At 46.1% G+C, this 24,731-nt stretch overlaps 1 protein-coding gene across 4 annotated transcripts in view; it reads right to left on the bottom strand.

Moving 5' to 3' along the window:
* Nucleotides 1-19,899, bottom strand: part of E2F3 (E2F transcription factor 3) — a 73,649-nt gene extending 53,750 nt beyond the window's left edge. For 2 of the 4 annotated variants that reach the window (XM_037153621.2, XM_037153622.2), the window contains exon 1: nt 19,137-19,899. In XM_037153621.2, coding sequence (XP_037009516.1) covers nt 19,137-19,535 — 399 coding nt within the window. In that variant the 5' untranslated portion in view covers nt 19,536-19,899. The remainder of the gene's footprint in view (nt 1-19,136) is intronic. The other 2 variants (XM_037153624.2, XM_037153623.2) reach the window with 2 other exon arrangements.
* Between the last annotated feature and the right edge of the window lie 4,832 nt (nt 19,900-24,731).

The raw sequence follows: 24,731 nt of genomic DNA, 5'->3' as shown, positions 1-24,731 counted from the left end.
CGGCAATGGTGGTGCCCATCTCTCTACTACAGATGCAAAGAAATAGCAAACACTGCTCCTTGTACAGAACTCTTCATTCTAAGTCACTTTTAGACGCGAATTGCCCCATCTCCCCCCAATATCACAGTGGAGAAAGAAGGTATAGATAGATGATTTGGGAAGCCAGGAGACCACCGACTATTTTTAAGAGAAAAATGTCTTACCCATCATTTCATGAAGCCACATTTAGATTCTAGGTCTAATTTCAACAGATATCAGCACAGTGGAGCTACAGTTACAGTGAACAGATCATTTGTCAAGAATGGAAAAAGCCAGGATGCCAGGGCAGAGGTGTGTGTGTGTGTGTGCCTGTGTGTGTGAAAGATATGGAGAGAAAAAAGTGAAAGTCCATTTTAAAGGAAAAGTGGAGAAAACTGCTAACATAGTGGGCAGATTAAAGCTTGAGCTCTGGCAGAAAGAGAAAGCCCAGGTCAGCCGAGGCAAAGCCATGCACCAGGGCTACGAGCACCCATGGTTGCCACCAGCACGGCCCCAGCAGGCCGGTCTGTGATCATACTCCCTGAGTGACACTAGGTGGTGATCAGAGAGCCACCAGCAACGGAGAGGGTGGGAATGGAGTAGATGTCCCAGCCATGTTTGCAGACATATGAAACAAAGCCGGACATAGTAATAAATAATAAAATAACACAAATAATAAAATAATTACACATTTACCTTTCGACCTGGAGGGAAACCTTGTCGGCTTTCACAAAATGAAGAGTGTGGTCATGCAGTCAAAAGGAAAATTCCTCTTCTGTTTTATAATGCAAGATTCATGCAATGTGGACTGACTTAAACAAGTGACCAAAGTACAACTATGTATTTTTACAAAGGTCTATAGATTTTAATATCTATTCCTCTATGCTTACACCAGTGATTGTTGAAGATAAGGTAAACTAAAGGATTTAGGGCATGAAAACAAATTTGACCTACTCATTGCCAATTTAATTACATGCATTCGAGAAATTCATGAAGCACCTAATCATTAATATTCTGGGGTAGTATTTCTGCACAGCTATTCTGTTAGATATTTTAAATTATAATTTCCAATGCACTCATTGTCACAGGCCTCTGAGTCTATTTTTACACACAAATCAATATACTTCTACTAATAAATAGGATTACTTTTCCAAGGCTCCCAGTGGCAGCTCAGCTAGACTTCTGCTCGGGAGGCCACTTCAAAGTTCTCCAAAGAATATTACCTTCCTGACGTTCACCCTTAAGAGTCAACAGACAGCACCTGGGAGAAACCAAGTCGAACGGCAACCACCTGCAGGATGGGAAGGTTTAGACTGCCAGGCAGATCGACTCAGCCGCAGAGGGAGAAGCCCCAGTTTAAATGCTCTCTCCCGCAAAGTGTTTCCAGACCCACCGCAGACCTCTGTTCCTCCACTTGAGAGCTAACCTGTGTTGCCTTCTCTTTGAAAAGGTACACACTCCTGGGGTTGTGTACGCCTTTTCCCACCAGAATGCCTGTCCTCCAGCATAGGGCTACGTCCTCCTCACCTCTGGGGTCCAAACCGCAGCCAGGGCTGGAGCTCTCAGAGCTGAGGGAGGGCTAGACAGGTGTTGGGCCCAAGAAGCAGCATCTGCTAACTGATTTCTCTCTTCACTTACATTTTACACTGTGGCCCGTGTGGACTCGTGTCCTAAGCTGGAACAAATACTCTCGGTGAGGCTGAATGTTTTCACCTCCTGCTGCCACCACACGCGAGTCCTCAGGGGAAGTCTGGTTAGGTCTTCCAGGTCACACAAAAAACACTGCAAATGCCACTCGCTGACTGCCGCAGAACACAGAGATGCCTTGTAACCACCCTAGACAAAGGCCTGTGAAGAGATTCCTCGTGTCTGGGTAGCACCTGCACTAAAGGAGAGGTTTGAAATCACGTGGTCTGGAGTCCTGTTTCTGCCACTGTCGAGAAGTGCAGCGGTATTAGATGAAATAATACAGTCAATCTGTGAAATGCTCATTCCTGGGGTACACAACTACCAGTAAGGTAGGCAATTATTCTTTCCTATTGCCCTACATCCACAGTGGATGGGGGAATCTACATATTTTCAATAAAGTGTGATAAGAAAATAAAAATGAGGAATACATGAGGGAAACCAATTTTAATAAAAAGCAAAACAAAACAAAAAAACAAGGATAAGATGAAAGGGGGCAGGATTTTCCCTATCGATAGAAAAACACACCACAAAGCTACTGTATTTAAAGCAGTGCACTATTTCCTCAGCGACAAGATGTCAACAGAGAGGAGAAGACCCTGACACAGACCCACGCAGATCCTGGCACCCACACATGGCCGAGCGCTCACTTCCATATGATGCAAGTGTATTTCGAATTCAAGGGGAAGGGCTGAACCATTCAATAAATGGCACTAGTTAATTGGCTATTCATTTGGGAAAAATATAAAATCAGTTCTTTAAAACATACACACCCTTCCGAAGACGTAAAAGGTCAAAATGTTAAAATTTTGAAGCCAGAAGTAGAAAATATGGACTATGGTTACAATTTGGGGATAGCCAAGGCTTTTGAAAACAACCACCAAATGCATAAGCTGTAAAGACTGTAGCTTTATATTTTTAAAAAGTGAGCAAAACTTCTGCAGAGAGATATACATCTCACAGATAAAATTAAAAGAAAAATGAGAAACCAGGAAAAATATTTATTTTAACTACGCATACACACCAGAGAAAGTCCAATACCTATAACTCATTAAAAGTTCCAATAATTCAGTAATAAAATTATAAACAGCCTTGTAAAACTGATATAGGATTAAATGTACTAATCCATCTCTCATTCTATGAAATGTGTACAATAATCAAAACAAATTCTGTAAAATAAGGACAACAATCATATTCACAGGGATGTACAAGTTTAAATCTCATATAATGTGCTTAAAACAATCCTGGCACATAAAAACTGTCAATCAATATTAGCTGGTAGCAGTAAGAATAGTACCAGTGGTGGTATGAACAGAGTTAAGTGTTAAAGAAACACAAAATAAAAATCAGGAAATACCATGCAGTATCACTAGCAAAACTGCAAAAAAGACTAATGTTTTCCAGCATTGGAAAAAGGAGAGAGAGCAGGCACTGGTGGCAGGTGTAAGAATGGTTTACCCTTTCTGGAGGACAATTTGGCCTCACCCGCCAGCATTTGACTATATGTGCCCCATGACAGAAATTCAACATACAGAAATCCGGCCTACAGAAACACACATGTGCACAAAAACATATGTACAAGGATAGTCAATGTAGCACTGTTTATAATATTGACAGTTAAAATGGGAAATAACAATTAAACGGGAAAAGCTAACTGCATTCTGGCATATCAATATCATGGGTGGTAATGCAGCTATTACCAAGAAGAATGAACATCGGTACAAAAATAGGTCTAATTCCTTGCTAAGTACAAACTGCAAGCCGCAATTTGCACTTTCGTATAAAATATTACATTTGCAAATGGATATGAAAGGGGAGGCCTAGCTGTCATGGTGGTTAACTCTAGGAAGGAAAGCAGAACTAGGAGGGAGTAAACTAGAGGGGTATTTTACATTTTACTCCACTGACATATATTCTTTGATTTCTTTAAATAATAAGCATGTACTAAAAATAAGTATTTCCTTAAAAAAAAAAAAAAAAAAGGTGCTCTGACTGGTGTAGCTCAGTGGATTGACTGCTCAGCCTCTGAACTGAAACGTCACCCTTTTGATTCCCAGTCAGGGCACATGCCTGGGTTGCCGGCCAGGTCCCCAGTTGGGGACGAGCAAGAGGTAACCATTCGATGTATTTCTCCTGCACTGATGTTTCTCTCCCTCTCCTCCCTCCCTTCTCCTCTCTTTGAAAAGGAAGGAAGGAAGGAAGGAAGGAAGGAGGGAGGGAGGGAGGGAGGGAGGGAGGGAGGGAGGAAGGAAGGAGGGAGGGAGGGAGGGAAGGAAGGAAGGAGGAAGGAAGGAAGGAAGGAAGGAAGGAAGGAAGGAAGGAAGGAAGGAAGGAAGGAAGGAAGGAAGGAAGGAAGGAAGGAAAGAAGAAAGGAAATCTTTAAAAAAAAAGGCAGCTAAGTCAGTGTTTCCTGACAGTCATCACTGGACCCCTGACCAAATGCCTGTGCTCCACCATACTCCTCAAACAGCCAAAGGGACTGCTACCTCTGCAGCTGGGCTCCAGAGGTGCTGCCACAGCCGGAGGACACTACTAGTCACTCAGCTCCTTTATTCTGACTCAGCTTAGAATCTTCTATCAGGAACACAGGGCAACACCGATTTGTGCCCCTGCCCACTTGGCAGGTGTTACTTGTCCAGGTAAATTAATAAGTCCGCACTCCAGTTCACTGGTCTCCAGAACTCTGATTCACACAAAATAGTCCCCCTGAGTTCCTAGTCATGAAAAGTTGGGGCCTATTTCTATTCCTACTGAAATCTCTTCTCTAAGGTGCAAAAACAGCAGGAGACCTGCCTTGTTTAAAATGGGTAGCCAACTAGAAGGCCATTTCAACAACATTATTCTTATGTTACAGCAAAGGAAAAGCAAGAGTCAGAAGAGCTTAACACATGGCAACCTGTTACTGTCAATGGTGGCAACACACATCTAGAGCCACCTTAACGAATATTGATAAAGCCCAACTATGTAGACAGCACGGCTCTCTTCCAGTTCCCCTGACTCCTCAAGGCAGAGGGAAGGCTCACTCTCGGGTCTGCAAACCTGGTTTTGGAAAGGATGGCAGTAGCTGAGTCATGCTGGAAATCAGAGGTGGCGCACATTGAAGGGCCACACCTTGGTCACCCTTGCTACACACATCACAGCAAACTTGCAAAGTCAAGGACGTGGAAACGCTGATCCTCACCTTCTCAGGCAAGGCAGGAAGCAAGAAATGAATACGCACGCCTTACTCTCCCAACCTCTGTAATGCGAACAGCCACAAACGGCAAACTGAAAACTGCCGCTGTAACCAGAAGTCGTTTTGGCCGAAGGTGCACAGAAAGGAAAAGGAAATGCCCACCGCTAGACAGAAGGACGTTTTTAGAAGAGGACCACCACGAATCTAGGTCATAAAGCCTTACAGTCTTTCACGTTAATTTTCAAAGTCCATTGTCAAAGGAACGGTCAATCCATCCCAAACACTCCCTTTAACAGGGTAGCAATGAATTAGCATTTGTAAACTGAAAATGGCTGTTACACTGACGAGTTACTTAAAAAAGACCCGGGTTTGGGTTAGTGCAAAACTAAAGAATTTCTACCAATCTGATTAGGGTTTTTCTCCCCTACCCATCTGCATGAAAAACCAGGTGACATCTATTTTTTTGAGTGTTTAAGTTCATTTAATTACCTATATATTTAATAAAAGTTTTAAATAATCAGAACTTCTGATTCCATGATTTTGGTTACAATTTACACAATGGTTATTCACACCCACTCAAACTGTGGGTAGTCGAAAGCTCTCCACACAGAGAACTGTGGTATCTATTCAGCGACTTTCTTGGTGTTGATGAATCGGGGGTAGGGGCAGAAATTGCACCACATTTATCTAGCCGCTCTGTGCCAAGCTCCTAGCTGGATGCGTTCCATGGCCTCTCATTTCATTCCCTCCTTACAATATCTTTAAATACCCAAATGACCTAAGGAGAGCAGCCATTTCATTCGTACATCTGGCTGGCAATTTGATTATAGATGCAAAGATTTTTATTCGTGCTGGATAAGAGGGTGATTAAGAGAGAAGGAATTAAAAGAAGGAAAATAACTGTCAAACAAACAAGCCGACATCTCTGGAGAAAAGGGAGGGAAGGTGTCCTGTGCACTAGATGATGAAAAGCCCAGAGGCAGCCAGCACTCGTACAATGATGGAGTTCTGGGCTGTACAATGATGGAGTTCTGGGCTGCGGCACACGGGACCCTCCCACTTCAAGGAGGGACTGTAGGCCTGGAGTCTCACCGGTTTTGAACTGTCTTCACACACCAAAGACTTTTGGTGCGTGTGCTTTTGTAAGTGCTGCTGTTATTCAAATTGCCCCGTGTAACACCTTCCTTGATGCACCACGTTTAACGCTGCAGCCCAGTGAAGGTCCCGGGCTTTCCCCAGTCCCTTCTGAGAAAGTATCTTTTCCCAAAGAGTGGCTCTCAAACTTGGTGCATGGAATACTAGGGGCCATGACACCCACTTGACTCATCGGTTTCTAACAAGCTCCCAAGTGCTGCAGGTCTGAGCCCACTGTTTAAAAACCACTGTTCTAAAAAAGCAGACCAGAATCCATTAAAGACAGAAACATCAACAAAAGAAAAAAGCAAACAAAATAAAACAGACATCGAAATTAAGAACAATCGAACAGTAACAGAAGGGGGGAGGGGAGACAGTGGGGAGAAGGGTTCTCAGAACTACTATGAAGGACACATGGACAAAACCAAGGGGGAGGGTGGAAGCAAGGGAGGGAGGTGGGTTTGGCTGGGGTGGGGGGAAAATGAGGACAACTATAATTGAACAACAATAAAACAATTTTTAAAAAATAAAAAAAATTAAGAAACAGGGTACTTACATGGCAAAACCTTCATCAATTATGACACAAGCCACACAGAGGCAGGGAAATCTGTCTGTGTTGACACTGTTTCCTCAGCACCTACAACGGGCTGGCATATCCCAGGTGCCTCATGTGCATCTGCTAAACAAGTCGAGTGGGTCAGGACACCCCACGGCAGGGACCAGCCAGCATGCAGACGGGTGAGCAGCAGTAAGGAGATGGCCACTAATGCTGAACTACCCTGCACGGGAAGCTCACCTTGCTAACGATGATGGCAATGACAGCACTAATAGGTTGACAGCAGCAAACATTTTAGGAGCGTGTAGCACTGACCAGCGTGGGAGCCACACTTTACAGGCACCGTGGCATTTAATTTTCACAACAACCCTACGAGGTGGGAACCCTCATTTAACAGGTGAGAAAACAGGTTAGAGGGGAGGTGATATGCCCACATCATCTACTAGCCAAGGTGAAGCTAGGATCAACAACCAAGTTGCGATGTTAGTCCTGAGCAGAAGGGCTCCTTTAATTACTCAGTTGAGTAAATGATAAATGCAAAACTTCCTTGGCCTGCCCTGAACTGCAGACTTTGACCCCTTCTCCAACTTACAGGGAAACCTCAAGTGGCCTGCTCATAGAATTCGTGATCACAAAACAGACCGGGTGGGCTTCAGCGGGCTACAAAGGGCAGCTGTATCATCTAGGAAGAGTGGGACCAGTGAATCACAGCTGTGGGGGTTCCGTGGTTAGGCGTGCCAAGGGAAAAGGTCTAGTTCAGTTGTTCTCAAGTGGGAGGAGGGGTACATTTGACCCCAGCAGACACCTGGCAATGTCCAGAGACAAACTTGATTGTCGTCACTGGGGATACTACTGGCACCTAGTCAGTGAAGGCCAGGAATGCTCCCCAGTATCCCACGATGCACAGGGCAGCCCCAGCTACAAAGATTATCTGGCCAAAATGTCAATGGTGCCAAAAGCCTGCTCTAGTTTCAAACTTTCTAAAGCCTTCTCTGCCAATGCTCCCCCCGCCACCCCTCCCAGTTTGGATGCCTAAGACTTCCCCAATATTTTCTCATGGCAATCACTGTCTTTCATCTTAAGTTCCTGAAAAACATGTTTCATCTGTCTTATCTCCCGATAAACTCCTTGAGGGTCAGAGCATCTCAGTCTCCTTTTAACCCCCAGAAAACTGGGAACAGCATTCTGCACAAAGCGGGTGTTTAAAAGTGTTTGCCCAATAGTCTCTTCTCCCTGAGGTGGGAAGAAATGCTAAGAATTTAGATTCGACTAAGAGTTCTTACCGTGGTGGGGGGTACACCCTAGTTAGGAGTATAACATAGTAAATTTCTTATAAACACTATTGCATGTAATTCTCCCAACCACTGGAGGAAACACGGACACTATTTTAGGTAACTACAGCTCACAGATACAGTTTGTAAAAGGTCACAGGCTGGTAAGTGACAGAGCATGTTTCTGGAGCCCGATCTTTAAGTCCTATGCTCCCTCCATACCCACCCACCACAATGTCCTAGGGCTGAAAACCTTGTCTCCTAAAGCCTAGTCCCAGAATTAGGGGGTCTGAGATGTGGACAAGGAAAATAGCAACGTGAAAAGCTGGAAACTTTATTACTATGATTTATTACCACATTATTACTATGACCATCACCAATTTTGCTAGTCAATATAGCAACGAAATTAGTCAATTCAAAGAGTGGTACAAATAGGGTTAAATACCAGTTACATATTTAAAGATCAATTATAAAGATACTTAGAATTTACATAGCTCTTTCCTTGAGAGTAGTACTCAAAGACTCCCACTTTGAAACTTGAATGTGCTAAAAATTCAAGACTTTTTAACATCAGCAAAATCGGAGAGCAGAGGACATAATGGCCAGAAGAGCCATCTTAGTTCAAGATGTAATTATGTGACCTTTCTGTATGCACAGCACTGCCCAGCTGGCTCTGTGCTTTCAGAGGCTGCAAACTGTGGGCTTCCTCGGAGCACCCGGGAGGCAGCCCCGGACCTGGCAGAGCATGTCATAAATAACATCTGATGGCTCATCTCTGGGCACCCTGACAATATTGATCCCCCAAAAGTCAACCTGATGAATCTGTCTCATTTTCATATCATAGAGGGAGAAGTGCAAATGATGAAAAGGTTTTTGTGGCACCATTTTTTTTAAGCTACAGAGACCAGTTCTTGGCTTGTGATTGCTCATCCAAACTTCCACTAAAACCTGTAGGCCAAAGCCACATTTCCACAGCTCGGAGCCCGCCTTTTGGAAAGCCCGATGGCCCCTGGTGTCACCCACAACCAGCTCAGACCTAAGGAACCATTCCCTGCACACAGTGCACACCTGACATAAGGAAAGCTCCACCTCATCCATTCTTGCAGCCACAGCAGTTGAACGTCTCAGGAGCCAAAGGTGTAGGTTTCTTTTCTCCCTTAGCCTGTCCCTCACTTCCATCTGCCTTTTCACACTGTCACTATAGCTGTCCTGCTTCCAGACCCTTCAAATCTGTAGCACCGTCCTCTAAATGGTATGCCCTGGTTCTCCTCCCAGGGACATTTCTGGCTCTTTATCCAACTGGTAACCTGCACCAGGCAGGCCCAGGCCTGACAGACTGAAAAGGCTTCCTATAATAGGGTAAAGTATACCCTTTGAGAGCAGGGTGTCCAGAATTATCCGTGTTGATACCTGGAACGCAGCAACAGTGCTCAGGTAAACCTCCAGGGCTAAGATTCTTCACCCATCGGGGAACCCCTTCTTGTTTTACCTCCTTTGGGTTTTGGGTAGCCCATCGCTGGGTGGCTTGCCTTGGCAAAGACCTGGAAATCCAGGTGTTGGAACCACAAGAGTGGATGTGGGGTACCAATGCACCCACCCAGGGCTGTTTGGTCCAACTGAGGAAGCAGGTGGAACAAACACGCACCAGTTCTGCAGGCGGATCCTGCATAACCTGGTCATTCATTCCAGCGTCAAGAAACCTTCGCTTGTGCTCAACTACCTACAGCTGTAGCAGTGTTCCCGAAGACCTCAGTGCTTCTCTGATTGCGGAAGGCAGAGGTGGAGCCGGGAAATGGCCACCTGGAACGAGTGCTACAGGCAATTCTTACGGTCAGGTGAGCTTAGAAAAACAGTGGATTACTTCTTTTGGACAGGTATCTTGGGTTCCTACTATGTAATTAATACAATTAGTGGAGAACGCGGGGGATAAAAACCAGACTTTGGAGCCAGGCTCCTAGGGTTCAATTTCAGGTGCCCCACTCATCAGTGGAGGACCAAGCCGGCCCCTTAACCCCTCAGTGTCTGCTTCTCCTCGTGCAGAACGAGCACGATCAGAATACCCACTTCATAGGCTGTTGTGTGGATAATGTGCTAATGCGCGTAAAGCACTTAGTTCAGTGCCCTCCACGCACACGGGCACTTGATAAACATTAGCTATTATTATCCAAGAGACCAGAGACTGCTGAGTGGCAGTGCTTAAGCCAAATCTGGCCTACAGACCTATTTTGTTTGGCTTTCACATTTTCCTTTCCAATCAAACCAACATTTAAAAACTGGTAGATTTCTGGTGCTCTAAGGTTGAAAAATCTGGCAACGAATGAGGCCTACCTTGCCCTCTGGCAGCAATGGCCTGGGACGGGGTCCCACGGCCCCCTTTTGATAGGGAATTTCTTCTTTGTTTAAGCACAACCCCCACACCTCTTATCCAACCCCTCCTCCCTGACCCCCACCATTAATTCCCTGCCTGGCCCTAATAGGAAGGCAGTATCTACTGTAGACCAGTTTTACCAACATAGCCAAAGTCAGGTCCTAGGATTTCCCGCATATTGACTCTAGTCCATCTGGTCTCTGCTTGTGCTAACCTACTTTCTGCCTCCCTACCTTCCCCTTATAATAATGTTCCCCTACCTCCCCAATTGTCCCGCTCCACCTAGCTCAGTGCTTCCAGTGGCGTGCACTGAAATGATGTGGAGCACTTGCAAACACCACCACCCATGTCTGGCCCCACCCAAAGATCCTAATTAGTCTGGGTGGGGCCCAAGTATTAATAACTTTTTTAATTGTCCATGTGATTCAACATGTACCCTAATGTGCTCTAAAACTTACAACCAGGAAGCCATGGTATCCCCATTTTCATGGCTCAGCTGGCACTTCCTGCTGCAACTGTACAGCTGAGGACTCCAGGAGCCTTGCTTTGCTCCTGACTCCTGTTTAGTCTTGTTTTGGAATCAACGTGTGTGTAAAGCCTGTCTCCCCAAACAGGCGGCAAACTCAAGAGTGGGTGGATCACACCCCATACTTCTTTGCGTCCTCAGCAGGACAACTGGGGCACTACGCACACTGTAGGTGTTTAATGAAAACGCCTCCACTTAAATATTTGAGAGTCTACGATGCAGAAGGCATTGCAAGGACTACATGATGAAAACACTAGGCCGATTGCTCACAACTTGTAGGTTTGAAGGAGTAAATCAAGAACGCCAATGGTGAGGATGCAAGGCAGACTAATAAGATGTGGTACAGGAGAGCAACAATGAGAGGGAAGGAGGGGTCCAAGCCTTGGGGAGTCAGGGAAGGCTCTGTGCAGGCTTCCTTGATGGGCCAGTGGGAAGGATGGCAGAGACAGGTAGAGTGGGAGGAGGAAGAACCCACACACAAACGAATGCACCAGAAGGAAACCTCAGCCACCTGAACCACTGAGCCATGCCGGCATCCGTGCTGGGAAACATAGGAAGCAAACTATCTCAAAGACAAGATTTTACCTTACATTGAAAACTAGGGAAAAAAGGCTGCGATCAACCTAAGTCACAGAAGCAGTCAGTAAAGGCTGGCATTCTGGCAACCTTCTAAAAGCCAGGCAGAAGGAAGGTGAGGGCGGAGGGGGAAGAACAGCGCGAACACAAAAAACTAGAGAAGCGGGTGGATGAGAATGGGAAAGGAAAGCCCAGAGGCAGGTTCCCCGAACTCTGGAGAGGAAAACTGCCCGCTCCCAATGGGGTCTCCAGGGCTACCAGGGCCCAGAGACATCAGACACCCCGATTTCTGCCAGTTAGTCTTAAGCCACAGTTTACTACACAGAAGTGAGATCATGTTAACAGTGCAATTCATATTAATAGTGTAACTGTATTAATCATATTTAATCATTAACACATTTAATCATAGAAATAAAGACTTTAGTCACAACACTGTTACTGCTGAATAAGTTTATTCTTCTCCTCCTTCTCCCAAGTCAAATGGACAGCAGCTTATAAAGACATACAGATATCTTAAAGAATATGTTTGGACAAAACCATCCCGTGGTTCACTCCTCCCCATCACTGCCATTTTCAGAAAGGTGTTGAAGGTTTCTGTGAACACCAGGGCGAGGTCAGAAAATAACCCACCAAAGGACAGCCTGGTAGAGGCCGTGAGAGGGCAAGGCAGTTAGTTCTACCACCTACCCACTGAACACGCATGTCCTCCTCCCACGTGACAGGCACTGGTGTGAGCACTTCCCAGACCCAAACTCCCACCTTCCTAAGCCCAAGGAGGCAGGCACAATTATTTCATTTTACAGGCGAGGACATGTGGACACACAGGGCAAATGATTCACCTCAAGACACAAGGCTAAGCAGTGTCAGAACGAGAACCAGGCACTCAGGCGCCAGGGACCATCGTCTGACTCTTACACTCAGCCAGCCCCCCACTTCACCTTTTTGTCGGAGGGTGTAGGTCGTGAGTCTGTTCCTCTCCTAAGGGCTGCCAGTCCCAGAAAGACTCAGATGTATGGGGCCACAGGGCTGCTGCCCTGGTTATATATATTTAAAGCCTTAAAACATCAGAAATAGAAAGGGCAAAGCAGGGGTTATACTTGTAGAGGCTTACATCCGATGACCCCAGTATCCAGAGCCACAACCTTCAGGATCCTGAAAACAAGTTGGGTAAAGCTTTTCTCAGCGGTCAGTCAAAAGCACACTGGAGGCGCGCAAAGTTTCTCTGGGACAGCCAGGCAGGAGCTGGCTGGGAGGACCAAGGGCATTTAGCTCCTCTGCTCCCTGAAAGGTGGACTCTGTTCACCAAAAAACCTTCCAGTGGAAACCAGGGTTACCAGTAAATACAGTACTCATCATTGCTACCTGACTGCTCGCTGGCTATAAGATCCAATCTACACGTGGCACCTTTCTGATGTGTGGACTGCAGACAAGCCACATATCCCTGCCCCTAATGAGTCGGCGAACTACAGCCACCTTGGATTATATTTCACTTTTAGGCTTCGGGACTTGAAGTGATTCTATTTTTAAGCTTTCTCAGTTCCACAAGTAAAAGAAGACATTTTAAGAAAATTAGTTCTGGCTTTTAGGGGATGGTGGCTGCCTCTGAAAGTTAATAGACCAGGTACTTGGTTAAACCAGAAATCTTGGGGGGATGGGGGTAGGGGGAAGCACCTAGTGTATGTTGGTTGGCAGGGTCCAGGGTCCTCTGAAGATACAACACGCAGGATGTGGATGGCCCTGGACAAACCCTCCAACTGCAGAGATACACTCTGCCTCTGTCCCAGGGAAGTGTTAAAATCTTTTTAGGTTTTATTCTCTGTGAAGTGTATGTTTCACTTTTTGAGTGAAACAATCAAAAGACAGAAGACAATCAAATTTGCATATAACTAATAAATCTTTTACAAAGACTACTATTATGTTACTCTTATAGTCAGTCATTCCTTCCATTTTTAAAAATTCCTTTGCATTTAACATCTAAAGAAGCTTCACTTATTTTGTATCTTTGAGAAGGAGCTGTTACTCCAAAATTAACTGCTCAAAGGACCCTTCTGTGTGTTTATATTTTTTAAAAATGTAACTACTCCTGAAGGCAATCTAAAATGTATTCTACACATCCCAATGTTCACATACAGGGCGCGTGAGACATAGTTAACTTTCTTAACTTTCTCTTGGGGAACGAGGCTGCTTCTAAGAATTCGAGTCTCCAATTTCAGTTCTGGCTTGGCCCCTAGCTAGCTTGTGACCTTGGACAAGTAACTCAACTGCAGTGGGCCTTAATTTCCTCTCCTACAAAACTGGGTCAGATGATGAGTGTTTCTTTACAGCTCTCAAACGTTATCATCTGAAGACCATTGGTAATATCGATTATTGTCTATGCTAACCTAAATTATTGTTCTTAGGGACTGTCAACTTATGAGAATGTTGCCTGCACACTACAAATGGCCCCAGACAGTTGGTTAAGTAACTGAGAGCGGACTGAAGTCCATTGCTTGTATTCTTTTAATCCCCTCCTATTCCATCCGCTGTCAATTCTCACTGACATAAGACCCTGCCTTAGTTTACAAAGCTAGGTGTGGCCCGCTTCACTCAGGTTCTCTAATAAAGCAAAGCACGTGGGCTTTGTGATAAAATCTGACAACCAGTGGGCTTCATCTCTTCTTATTGCAAGTTACATTTTAGACTATTGTGGCCACAATACTGACCCCCAGTTAAGGGTGGGAGGAGAATGAGAATGTATTCCTGTAATTTATGCCTTGAGATTTCAAAAGCACACTGCTTTGGGGGAACAGGGTTTGAAGCAAAAGTGAGAACAGGAGATAAACCAATTTCCTTCCTACTAAAGCAAAAACTATACGCCTTATCCCACTGTATTAACCCCCACCCACGCCCTCCAAGTTTCCTGTCCCCATCTCAACTGTTGCCTTTTTGCACCATCTGCTGTGTAACTTTTCTCTGTGTAAGATACATTTTCCAAGTCCCTCTTTGAAGCCAAAGAGAAGATCGGAGTAGGAGGAAGGAGATACCATTAGTGGTTTCCTATATTATGACTTTCCCAGTTATCTTACCTTCTTAGTTCTATGAAAATATGGATTAGTAGGGAAAAAAATGCTTCTTAGCAATTGTAAATATAGTCCCTGAAACACTATTTTAAGCTGCTAACAAGCATGAAAATATGCATTAAACCACACGCTTAGTACCTCAAAGAAGTCAGGGAAGTTCTCTTTAAAAACTAAAATGAACCAGGTAATCTGGTAAGAACTAAAACCTACCTTCTTTGCCTGGGTGGTTTCATGGGAATCTATGAGGGACTTAATTCAATGAGCATAGGCAATTCATATTCACGTATCCTAATTTAAGATGTCAGTAGACAGTGGGTGGTTAAAAGGAATGGGAATTGGTTTAGCCTAGAAAGTGGATGTACACTAGGCATACAATGGAATATACAGAAATCACATAAAATTAGAAAACCAGTCAGAAAATTAACTGAACACCAGACGCTTTGCCAAACGGGTCCAAGTCCTTTGAACAGGGGTAAAGGTGTAGATGGTTTATCTATGGGCAGTTAAAAGAAAACTACTGCACTATACCTCTGAGAAACGAGAATAAAACAACTCGTCCCCAGCCTTTCCACCTCCAGGTGCTGTTAGTCATGTCTAAGCTTAGAGTATTATTTTCTGTTTCAAGTTAACTTAACACTGCACATTAATCTCAGAATCTACGCTTCCAAGTACAAGGTGATGATATATAGAAAAACAACAACAAAAATCCTTTCCTGTTTGCAAGCTTGGGTTCTTTAGCTCATGGTGCCACATTTAAGGGGGCTTTGTTTCAGTGGATGACTAAAGTGGCGCCCTTGATACTGACTATGGCACTGAGCTATTTGTACTGCCCAAGTCTGGGCTGCATTACATTAAAACTTCCATTTCGGGGTGTGTAGTGACTAAAAATTCTCTCCTGGCTTAAACTTAGCACCAACCATGTATCTCAGCAGAAGCAACATTATCGAGCACTGAACCACAAAACCCCAGCATTTTTCTTCTTTTATACTTGCACAGGAAAAGAGACCCAACCATACCACCTATGGTGCCTCCATTCTTACACGGAAACTTCAAGCTTCCACGGCTCTCTCCCAAGGCACAGCCAGTGAGTGGGTTGCTATGACTGGATGACATTAAACCAGATGTGACAGGTCATTGCCTTTTGCATCAATAGAGCCCAAGTTCTCTAGAAGTAGAATGAAAGAATGTCAGCTTCTTTTTAGGAACGGCAGAAAATGATGAAGACTTTTCTGTTCCAGAAAATAACACTTCCAACTGGTTTCTCTAGAGTGCCTCCATTTCCAACAGTTCACCAGCTGAAATGGACTTTACTCCATGTCTCTGACTTGGTGACCATTAGAAGTTCAGTTCTCTAAAAGCCACTAAGCGTAAACACACTCAAAAGTTGATAGGTCCACGGGTCGAGAGTTGGAGGGAAACCTCGGCAAAAAAAGTGAGGATGAGGCGCTCTTTGTCAGAAAATAAGCACAAGCTCAGGCTAGGGCCGTGCAACGCCGCCATGTCCATGTAGGCCTGTCACGCTGGCCCCTACTGTACCCAGTGCTAGGATCGGCCTGTCATACAGATTTAAAAACCCATATGAACTAGGTACAAGTAATTACATTTCACTCTAGAAAACTTTTACCATTTTCTTCAAATACAAAGGGGCAGTTGTACATGTGGTCTTACACTTAAAAGGCAATATTCCTGCATACTCATGCTACTGAGCATCTACTATTTGCCAGGCACCGTGCTAAGTGTTTTATGTGCATTATCATATTTAAACCTTAAAAAAAAAAAAACCCTTCAAGTTAGTATTGTTACTGTTCCTGCTTCATAGAAGAGGAAACTGTTTTGAGAGACTTACTGGCCTAAGATCATACAACTGGTAAATGAAAGGCAATCAGCTAAAAAGAGAGCACTCATATATGCTTTTTCTTGTTTAAAAAAAAAGGTAAAGTTGTTCCTGAGTAAGTTCTCAGATGTTCTTGAGACAGAACATGGAATAAAGTGGATCTGCAATTCTGGCCCCTGAACACAAGTTCTCAACCACTGCATGGACACAAAGTGTTTAAAAAGTCTCTTTGCTCTCGGGCAGTCACTCAGCTATCCCCAAGTTGTCAGTCCTGCTCAGGGAAAGAATTATCAATTACTTTCAAGTATTAAGTAGAAGTCTAATGTAGTTTTGAGGAGAACAAAGCAAATCAAACTTTATACTCAGGGCTCATGACTTTGGAATTACATATATTCTCATGGCAAGGAGGACCAAGTTTTGAAATAACTTGGAAGATGGTGACGGTAGTTTTCATACTTTAAAAACCTAAATACAATGAACTACATATAAGTTTGGCTAGACAGTTTTGCAGACCTGGCGCAACAAGCAGGCTAAGATTAAAAAAATAAAAAATCAATGTGGTGGTCTTACAAATTCCTATTATCAAAACTCCCATACATCTGAATCCAATCCAAGAAGTATGTCAATAGCTGGTTGTTTAAGATTAGGCTTATGATATAGTAACAGAATTGTGTAGAAGGAAAATATGCTTAAAATTATGTCCAAGCATGTTTAGGTCAAGTCAGTAATAATATTTAATACTAATATAAGCATGGACTATTCTTGTGACTGAGAACCCCGAAGATGCATACTATATGTGTTAAATGGGTACTTGTACTGTTTCCCCCCTGCTGGCAGGCCCTAGTCACTAAAAAACCCCAAAACCAGAAAACCAATCACCTTCTTTGAGAATGTATCACACATCCTTAGCAAGTATCTCTGGGGCTGTAAGGCATTTAAGATACGACAAGGGAAGAAATTGGAAAGAGTAAGGAAATAAAATTTTTCTTTATTCCAAAATCCATCTCATTCTCAAAGTAATTCTTATGCACTGACTTTCTTAAAGATTCTTCCAAATATTGACCCTTCAAAAAACAAACCCATTTGGAGCTGAGACCAGGTGAGGTCAACGACTGGTGTTGTCAATGAACCATTTATCTAACTGAGTCTGGTTCATTTCTAGCCTCGTGGTGGCCAAGCCTGACCACGAGGGTGAAGACAGGAGGCATGGAGGAACGGAATGAAGGAGAGAAAAGGAGAAGGGGGTGGGGGGTGAGACGGACCGCCGGGCCACAATTCTAGTACCAACAAAAAGAGAAGCCGCATACTGACCTAAATCATCTCTCAAAGGCGCTTTATAAATTACAGGGACAAAGGAGGGGGTGGCGGGTGGCCTGGGAATCCTACGGACACCCAACCCTCTGACCCGCCCCCTCCCCCTCCAGCACAAGGGAAGGAAGACAGAAAACAGAGCTCAACTCGGCCATTGGCGAGAAGCCCCCTTCGGTTTTCAATTGCCCATCCACAGGCCCCCTAGAAAAAAAATACACGTAAACAGCAAACCAACCCCCTGGGGCAAACACTCGAGCTCAGAGGTCCCCAGAACCGGAGGCCGGGCATTTACTTAGTTAGATTTTTCTTGCTTACTCATTTCCCTCATGCACCCAACCCCCCGTTCCCACTCCAAAATCCCGCTCAACCGCCTACCCTCTCGGTTCCAGCCCCCAACAGAATTCGGTGCCCCAGTGGCGGCAGCAGCCCCCGCGCGATCCCGGTCACTAACCTGCTGCTGTAAGGGCATTTCCGAAACCAGCCTGGCTCCGGGGAAGGTGGGGGGCCGGCTGGAGAGGGGCCCGGAGGGCCGAGCAGACCAGCGGCGCCGGCAGAGAGCGGGCGTCCGGGGGGGGGGGGGCGGGTAGGAAGAGGAGAGGGAGGGTGGCCGTGCGGGTGCGAGGGCGCCGGGACTGTCCCAAGCCAGGGAGCCGGCGAGCAGGAGGAAGTGGGTGCCCCCTCTCCCCTCCAGCGCCCCCTCCCGCCGCTGCCTCCTCCCCAGTCACAGGCGCGTCCTCCGCGCACGTGTGCGAAACGTCACCGGCGGGTCCTGGGGAGAGGGACAGACCGGGGCTGCGGGACGGGAACGCGGCTGCACCCGCCCTTCGTCGCCTAGGGGCGGGGAGGGGGACAGGGCGGGGAAGGAAGGGGTAAGGGGAGAGGCGGGTCAAGGGCAGGCCCCGGGCCGGGAGAGGAAGGCCCGGGCGCTCGGGCCACGCGGGCGCCGCCACCGCCAGGATGCGCCCAGGCCGGAGCGCCCTCTCGCTAGCCCCTCACCCCAAGACACCCCACACCCTACCTAGCCTGCACCCGCCTGCCAGTTCCACCGCTTCCCCCAACATGTCCCTCTCCGTTGTCCCCAGCTCTTTTGTTGCCCGGAGTTACAGATCCCAAAATGTGACAAGCGCAACCCGGCAGAACCTCTGCGCTCCCAGCACGCCGTAGAGACCCCGGGCCGCCAACGTGCCTGCGAGGCCGGCGACCAGCCCAATTGTCCCCCGGTTTCCACCCCCCAGAGTCCCCCACTCCCCAGTCCACTACTCCCTCCTCCACCCCCTTCTCCATCCGGGGCGTGACCCCATCCTACGCCCGAGAAAGAGGAAGCTTCGAGTTGGAGGGGAGGGGACAGTGGGGGTAGGGAAAAGTGTAGGAAAAGAAGTGGGGGTCATAGAAAGTTTTGGTGTCTGATGTGGTTCGCGCTAAGGAGATCCCCACGACCCCGCGCTCCTTGCGGAGCCCCCCGAACCCACCGGCGCTGAGGGGAGCGCACAAGTCTAACAATAAACCCTCGCTGGAGGGGCAACCCAGAGGCCCATTGCGCTCGGCCTGCGCTCTCCCGAGACAGCCCGTAGCGCGCCCACCCCCCGCCTGGGCTGGAGACGGTGGGAACAGGAGGGGATTACCGGAGGGCCGCCACCGCCGCTGCCGCCGTGTCCTAGCGCTGGTGCCTGCTGCAGCAGCCCGGCTCTGCTGGAGGGTCCGTGCGGCGTGGTGTAGAGGAGGCTGCCGGCAGTCTGCTCCGCGCCGGGGGCACTGGGGAGGATGGGGCCGGCGGCGACGGCGCCGCTTTGGAGGGAGGAGGAACAGGAGGTGGTGGAAGTGTTCGTGGTGAGGATCTGGATGTACGCGCCTGGGGCGGCGGCAGCAGCAGCGGCGGCGGTGGCGGCGGGGAAGCCGGGGCTGGCTAGCAGTGCCCTTTTGTCCATGGAGGCTGCAGCAGCGGCGGCGACGATAGTCGCCCCCTCCCCACCCCCGGCGGTCACCAGGTACTGCTCCAGGGCGGGCTGGATCCCCCTTCTCATCTCTCGCTCCTGCTTTTTATTGCTACGATATATTAATGTATTTTTTCAATTTCTTTATTATTTGCAGTCGGAGTTTCCAAGTCTCTCCTCCTTCTCTCCTCCCCGCCCGGCGCTTCCGAGCCCCTTCTCTCTCTTTTCTTTTTATTTTTCGGTACCGCACCGGCCCCGGGGGCCAAAAATAATCGGGGCTCTGGAGAGAGGAGGGTCCCGGCCGCACGGATATCGGGCCCCGAGGGGGGATGGAAGCGTCGGGGGCGGCCGATGCAACGGATTGCGAGGCGGCGGCGGCAGCCCGGGTGCTACGGCCGGCAGCTGAAAAATGGCTCCAGGAAGCTGCTGCTGACAATGAATGAAGGGATACGGTTTACGCGCCAAGGTCCTCCCGCGAAACTCAGATTTCCCGCCGGCTTTTCAAACCATATTTGCATGTCCCCGCCCCTCAGCCCGCTGGGGACCGTTCCCACAGCCCATTGGGCCTCTATCTCCTTACTTCAGTTCCAATCGTAGGGCACGATCACGACTTGATGGTTTCTATTGGCTGCCGTGCATCATGGTTACCCGGGCGACGCGGGTTCTATTTGCATAGACTTGCTTGATTGGCTAGGGGAGAGCAGGGGTTTTTTAGAAGGTGGAGCAAAGCTTTCCTACTCTCCCACGGAAGACCACGCCTGGTACAGGGTCCGCCCCAGTCCCCGCCCTCCAGCCGGATGGGCGCTGCTGACCCGGGCAGGGACTCCGCGCCCCGCAGACTCAGTGTTGATCTAATCTGGAGCGCAAGTTTCGCTTTTGGAAATTGTCAAGGTGACTAAGGAGACATCTTCGGGAACTCTCTTTCTTTTGACCAGTCAGTGTAATAGAAGAACAACCGGAGCTTTTCCCAAATATGTGTCAAAGGCAAGTTGGACCATGCGGACGATGCCTGGCAGGTGGAAACTGAGCCCTTTAAAACAGGTTTCTCTCTTCCTGAATCCAACCAACGCCGGAGTGAGAGCTGATCCGGAGGCCGAGACTGATAGAAGCATGTGGGTAGACAGAATCGTGGTGGCAGAAGGTTGGACTGACCTTATAGCGGGCACCACTTGGTTAATATTCTAGGTCATTCCTGGTGGCTTGAGTATTTGCCTGGGTTGGATTTAAGTGAAAATTTCCTCAGCGTTTTGTTGAGTGAAATCTCACCACCGGTATTGGTATGAGTCTAGCAAACACCCGAGGCTGGCCCAGAAACCCCCAGGTAGTTAATCAGACTGGGGGTTTCTAATCCACCAAGCAGTAACCCGAAGTACACGTTTCCCACGATGACGTGTTGCTCCCAAGCAGCCCTGCTGCACGTCCGGGCACCAGCACTTACTTTTACAAGCTCGATTTCCTAGCAAGTACTCTGACTAAAAGCAAACCCGACCACCCAAACATTTCAAAATATTTTAAAAGATTTTTTTTTTTACTAAACTACAAACTGTCACCAGAAAAAAAAATTAAATTATTATCAAATGACTGTATTCGTGCAAGTATTCATGGGTCCTAAAAATTGAAGAATGCTCTGTGAGACGTAGAGGAAAAGGAACGCCTGCAGGAATGTGGGGCATGGTGTACATGTCAAGCAGTCTTATACGCTTCCACAATCACTGAGAATTGTACAAAGTAGCTGCTGCGCAGGTGTGTTCACTGTGTAATGAGGACTGCAATGCCTGAAGCCCTTTCCCAAAGACATTATTATTAATTTCCAAAACTAATGTACTTAGTCATTTTTAAATTATTTACCCACCATTACTTCCCCCCACCCCAGCCAAACCCACCTCCCTCAAAAACTAATATACTTAGTCTTATGAAAGACCTGAAAAGATGTGTCAGTTCAGACTCAAACGCCTTAGTTTTTCAGTCCTATTACCTTATCTGAAACAGAAGGAGCTAAGCATACTGTTAAATCTTGTATCAGCTGGAGTATTTGGGACTTGCATTCAAGCTAGTTGGGGATCCATGGCCTAGTACCCAACCATTTATTGACCCAAGTATTTATCATAGACACAACTGACATTAACTTAGGGACAGATTAGGTAGTATATCAATTCCTGATTCGGGTAGAGCCTAATGTATTATCAACTTCCTTAATGTTGTTCCATCAATTTTGTTTTCCACTGTAGGTCACTATGGAGAAAACTAGTAATGTAATTACTTTGGTATTACCACCTGCAAAATATTACTAGCAGTATGCTTTTGGTAGTGGTGGTGAGGGTTGTATGTGACAGGGCAGGGGGTGGTACAATGTACAGTCACTATAGACCTACATCTTCAGAGGAAAGACCAACGTAGGACTTGGGGCTGTATATAAGATCCCTGCTAGAGCTTCAACAAGTAACACACCCACAGCAGAACAAGTGTTCACATTCCATGTCCACACATGTGATTCTGGTTTAGAAAGGTTTGAGATATTTACCATTCTACCTTATCCAAGCTATATTCTTTAATGTAGGGTATTTTGCAGAGAAACAGATGTTTTGACCTTTTATGTCTAGTAAATCCCTGGATGAGAAGGTAGAGGGAAGGTTTCAAAGAGAGACGAGGTGTTGGAAGACAAGATGCTAACATTTGAGGTAGGCTATTAATATACAGAGGTAGCATGTTTTAGTAGAAAGATGGCTTTGGAGCCAGAGTGGTCTGGGTTTAAATTCTGACTATGCCATTTACTAGCTACATAACTTTAATCTTTAAAATCCTGTTTTTTCTGGCCCTGGCCAGGTAGCTCAGTTGATTGGAGTGCTGTCCTGATTCAACAAGGTTTCGGGTTTGATCCCTGCAACCAGTGAATGGGTAAATAAGTGAAACAGCAAATTCTCATTCTTTCTCTCTCTCTACACCTCTCCACCACCCCCCTCTCCAGTCTCCCTTCCCTTGTCCCTCTAAAAAAAATAAAAAGCCCTGACCGGTGCAGCTCAGTTTATTGGGTGTCATTCCATAAACCAAAAGGGGGCCAGTTTGATTCCTGGCCAGGGCACATTCCTGGGTTACACATTCAGTCCCTGGTTACAGTTGGGACATATACAAGAGGCAAGTGATTGAAGTTTCTCTCCCTTTCCCTTCTCCTCTTTGTAAAAAATAAATAAATAAAATCTTTTAAAGAAGTTAAAAAATCTTGGTTTTTTCATGTTAAATGGGAACCAGTATTGCAGATTCCATCGTGAAAGGTTATGATGAAAAGAAGGAATAATAAATGAAAGTGCTAGGCATAAAACAGATGCTAAATAAGTGGCAGCTATTTGTGATTCTACTTATTTGTGTGGTGGTGCTTTGCCTCTCTTTGTAGTCCAATCTGGTTCCTAGCACCTAATCTTCCTACTGCCCTGGATATCCACTTGCTGTGGCAGCTTAGCTTTGTCTGAGAGTGGGAGCACGTGTCCTGGTTAGTGTCCTGGTTAGTAGGGATTATAGAATCCTGACTCAGAAGTTTAGGGTAATGAAATAAAGTCAGATCTGCTGCTCATCCCACTCTAACCTTCTCCTGTGTTAGTGGCTAGCTCTGGGTGGTTCCTAAGTCTGAGCATTCTTGACCTCCAGCACTAGAGCCAGACTGCTCTTGCCAATCACTACTGCCCTTTCCCTTGCTCTGATGGTGGCCCCGGGCAGCTAGTTGTCCCAGAATTGGTCTGTGTCGTTCCCTGAATGGCGCCCCTCTCGCAAATACATCTAAGTCTTAATCTCCAGAACCTGTGATTATGACCTTATTTGGAAAAAGGTCATAAAATAAGTTAAGAATATCTAGATAAAAATCATTCTGGATTATCTATATGCAATAAAAAGATAAAGTATATTGGATGAAAAAGGCAGGTTATTTCAAAGGTCTGCATTTTCCTTGCCTTTTTTATTTATTTAAATTTTTATTAGAGAGAGGGAGAGAGAAACATTAATTCATTGTCCCACCTATTTGTGCATTCATCGGTTAGGTTTTTTTTTAAATACTTAAAAATATATGTTTATTGATTTTGGAAAGAGAGACACGTGAGAAAGAAACATTGATTGATTGTCTCCCATACGTGCCCCAACAGGGGATTGAACCTGCAACCTAGGTATGTGCCCTGACTGAGAACTGAACTCCCAATTGCTGGTGCACGGGATGATGCTCCAACCAACTAAGCCACCCCTGGGCTGATTCTGGGCCGGTTCTTTGTTTTTTCTTAATTTTATTTATTGATTTTTTAAAGAGAGGCAGGGAGAGAGAGAGAAACATTGATTTTTCATTCCACTTATTTATGTATTCATTGGTCGATTCTTTTATATGCCCTGACCAGGAATCAAACCCATACCCTTGGCGTATTGAGACAACACTCTAATCAATTGAGCCATCCGGCTGGGGCCTTTTTAAATTTTTTTGCCTTTATGAAGGCATCTTAATTGTAAAAAAAAATAAAGACCCAGAAAACCAAACAAAAGGAATGTATGGATGAATGAATTATAAGGTGAACACCCTTGTAACTACCCTGGTCAAGAATAAAACTTGCTCCGTACCCCTTTTATATGCCCCCATCATCACCACGACCCCTCCCTCCCCCCACAAGTAACCATCAGCCTGATATTTCTAGTCTTCACTTTTCTGGGGGTTTGTTGGTTTTTTGGTGTTTTTTTTAGTTTCCTCATCCAGATATACATCTCCAAGAACTTGCCCATTTAGAAAATGTTGATACTTCTTTTAAGTTTCTTAATCTATAGTTCCTCGTCCGTCCTTTTCACTTACTTTTGAATTTATCATGAAGAATGTAGTGAGTTGAATGATGGCCCCTCCCGACATATATGTCCACTGGAAACCGACTTTGACTTTATTTAGGAAAGGGGTCTTTGCAGAATAATTAAGGTAAGGATCTCAAAGTAAAATTATTCTGGATTAGAGCAGGCCCTAAATCCAATGTCAGTTATTTTATAAGGGAAGAGGAGAGGAGAAACATAAAGGAGCTCATGTGAAAGCAGAAGCAGAGCCAGAAGTGGTGTGTCTACAAACCAAGGGGCACGAAGGGTTGCTTGCAGCCACCAGAAACTAGGAGAAAAACAGCATAGAATTTCCATGAGAGCCTCCGGAAGGAACCAGCCCTGCTGACATCTCAGTTTCGGACTTCTGACTTCCAAACTGCGAGAGCCACCTAGTTTGCAGTCATTTGTTACAGCAGCTCCAGAGAACTCATTTCAAGAATCCGGACCATTTGACCTCACGGC

The sequence above is a fragment of the Artibeus jamaicensis genome, unplaced genomic scaffold (assembly GCF_021234435.1).
Source record: "Artibeus jamaicensis isolate MK-2021 breed Jamaican fruit bat unplaced genomic scaffold, CSHL_Jam_final contig_482, whole genome shotgun sequence".
Classification (NCBI taxonomy): Eukaryota; Metazoa; Chordata; class Mammalia; order Chiroptera; family Phyllostomidae; genus Artibeus; species Artibeus jamaicensis.
Note: the sequence above shows the minus strand (reverse complement) of the source record. Positions and strands in the feature narration are given on the sequence as shown.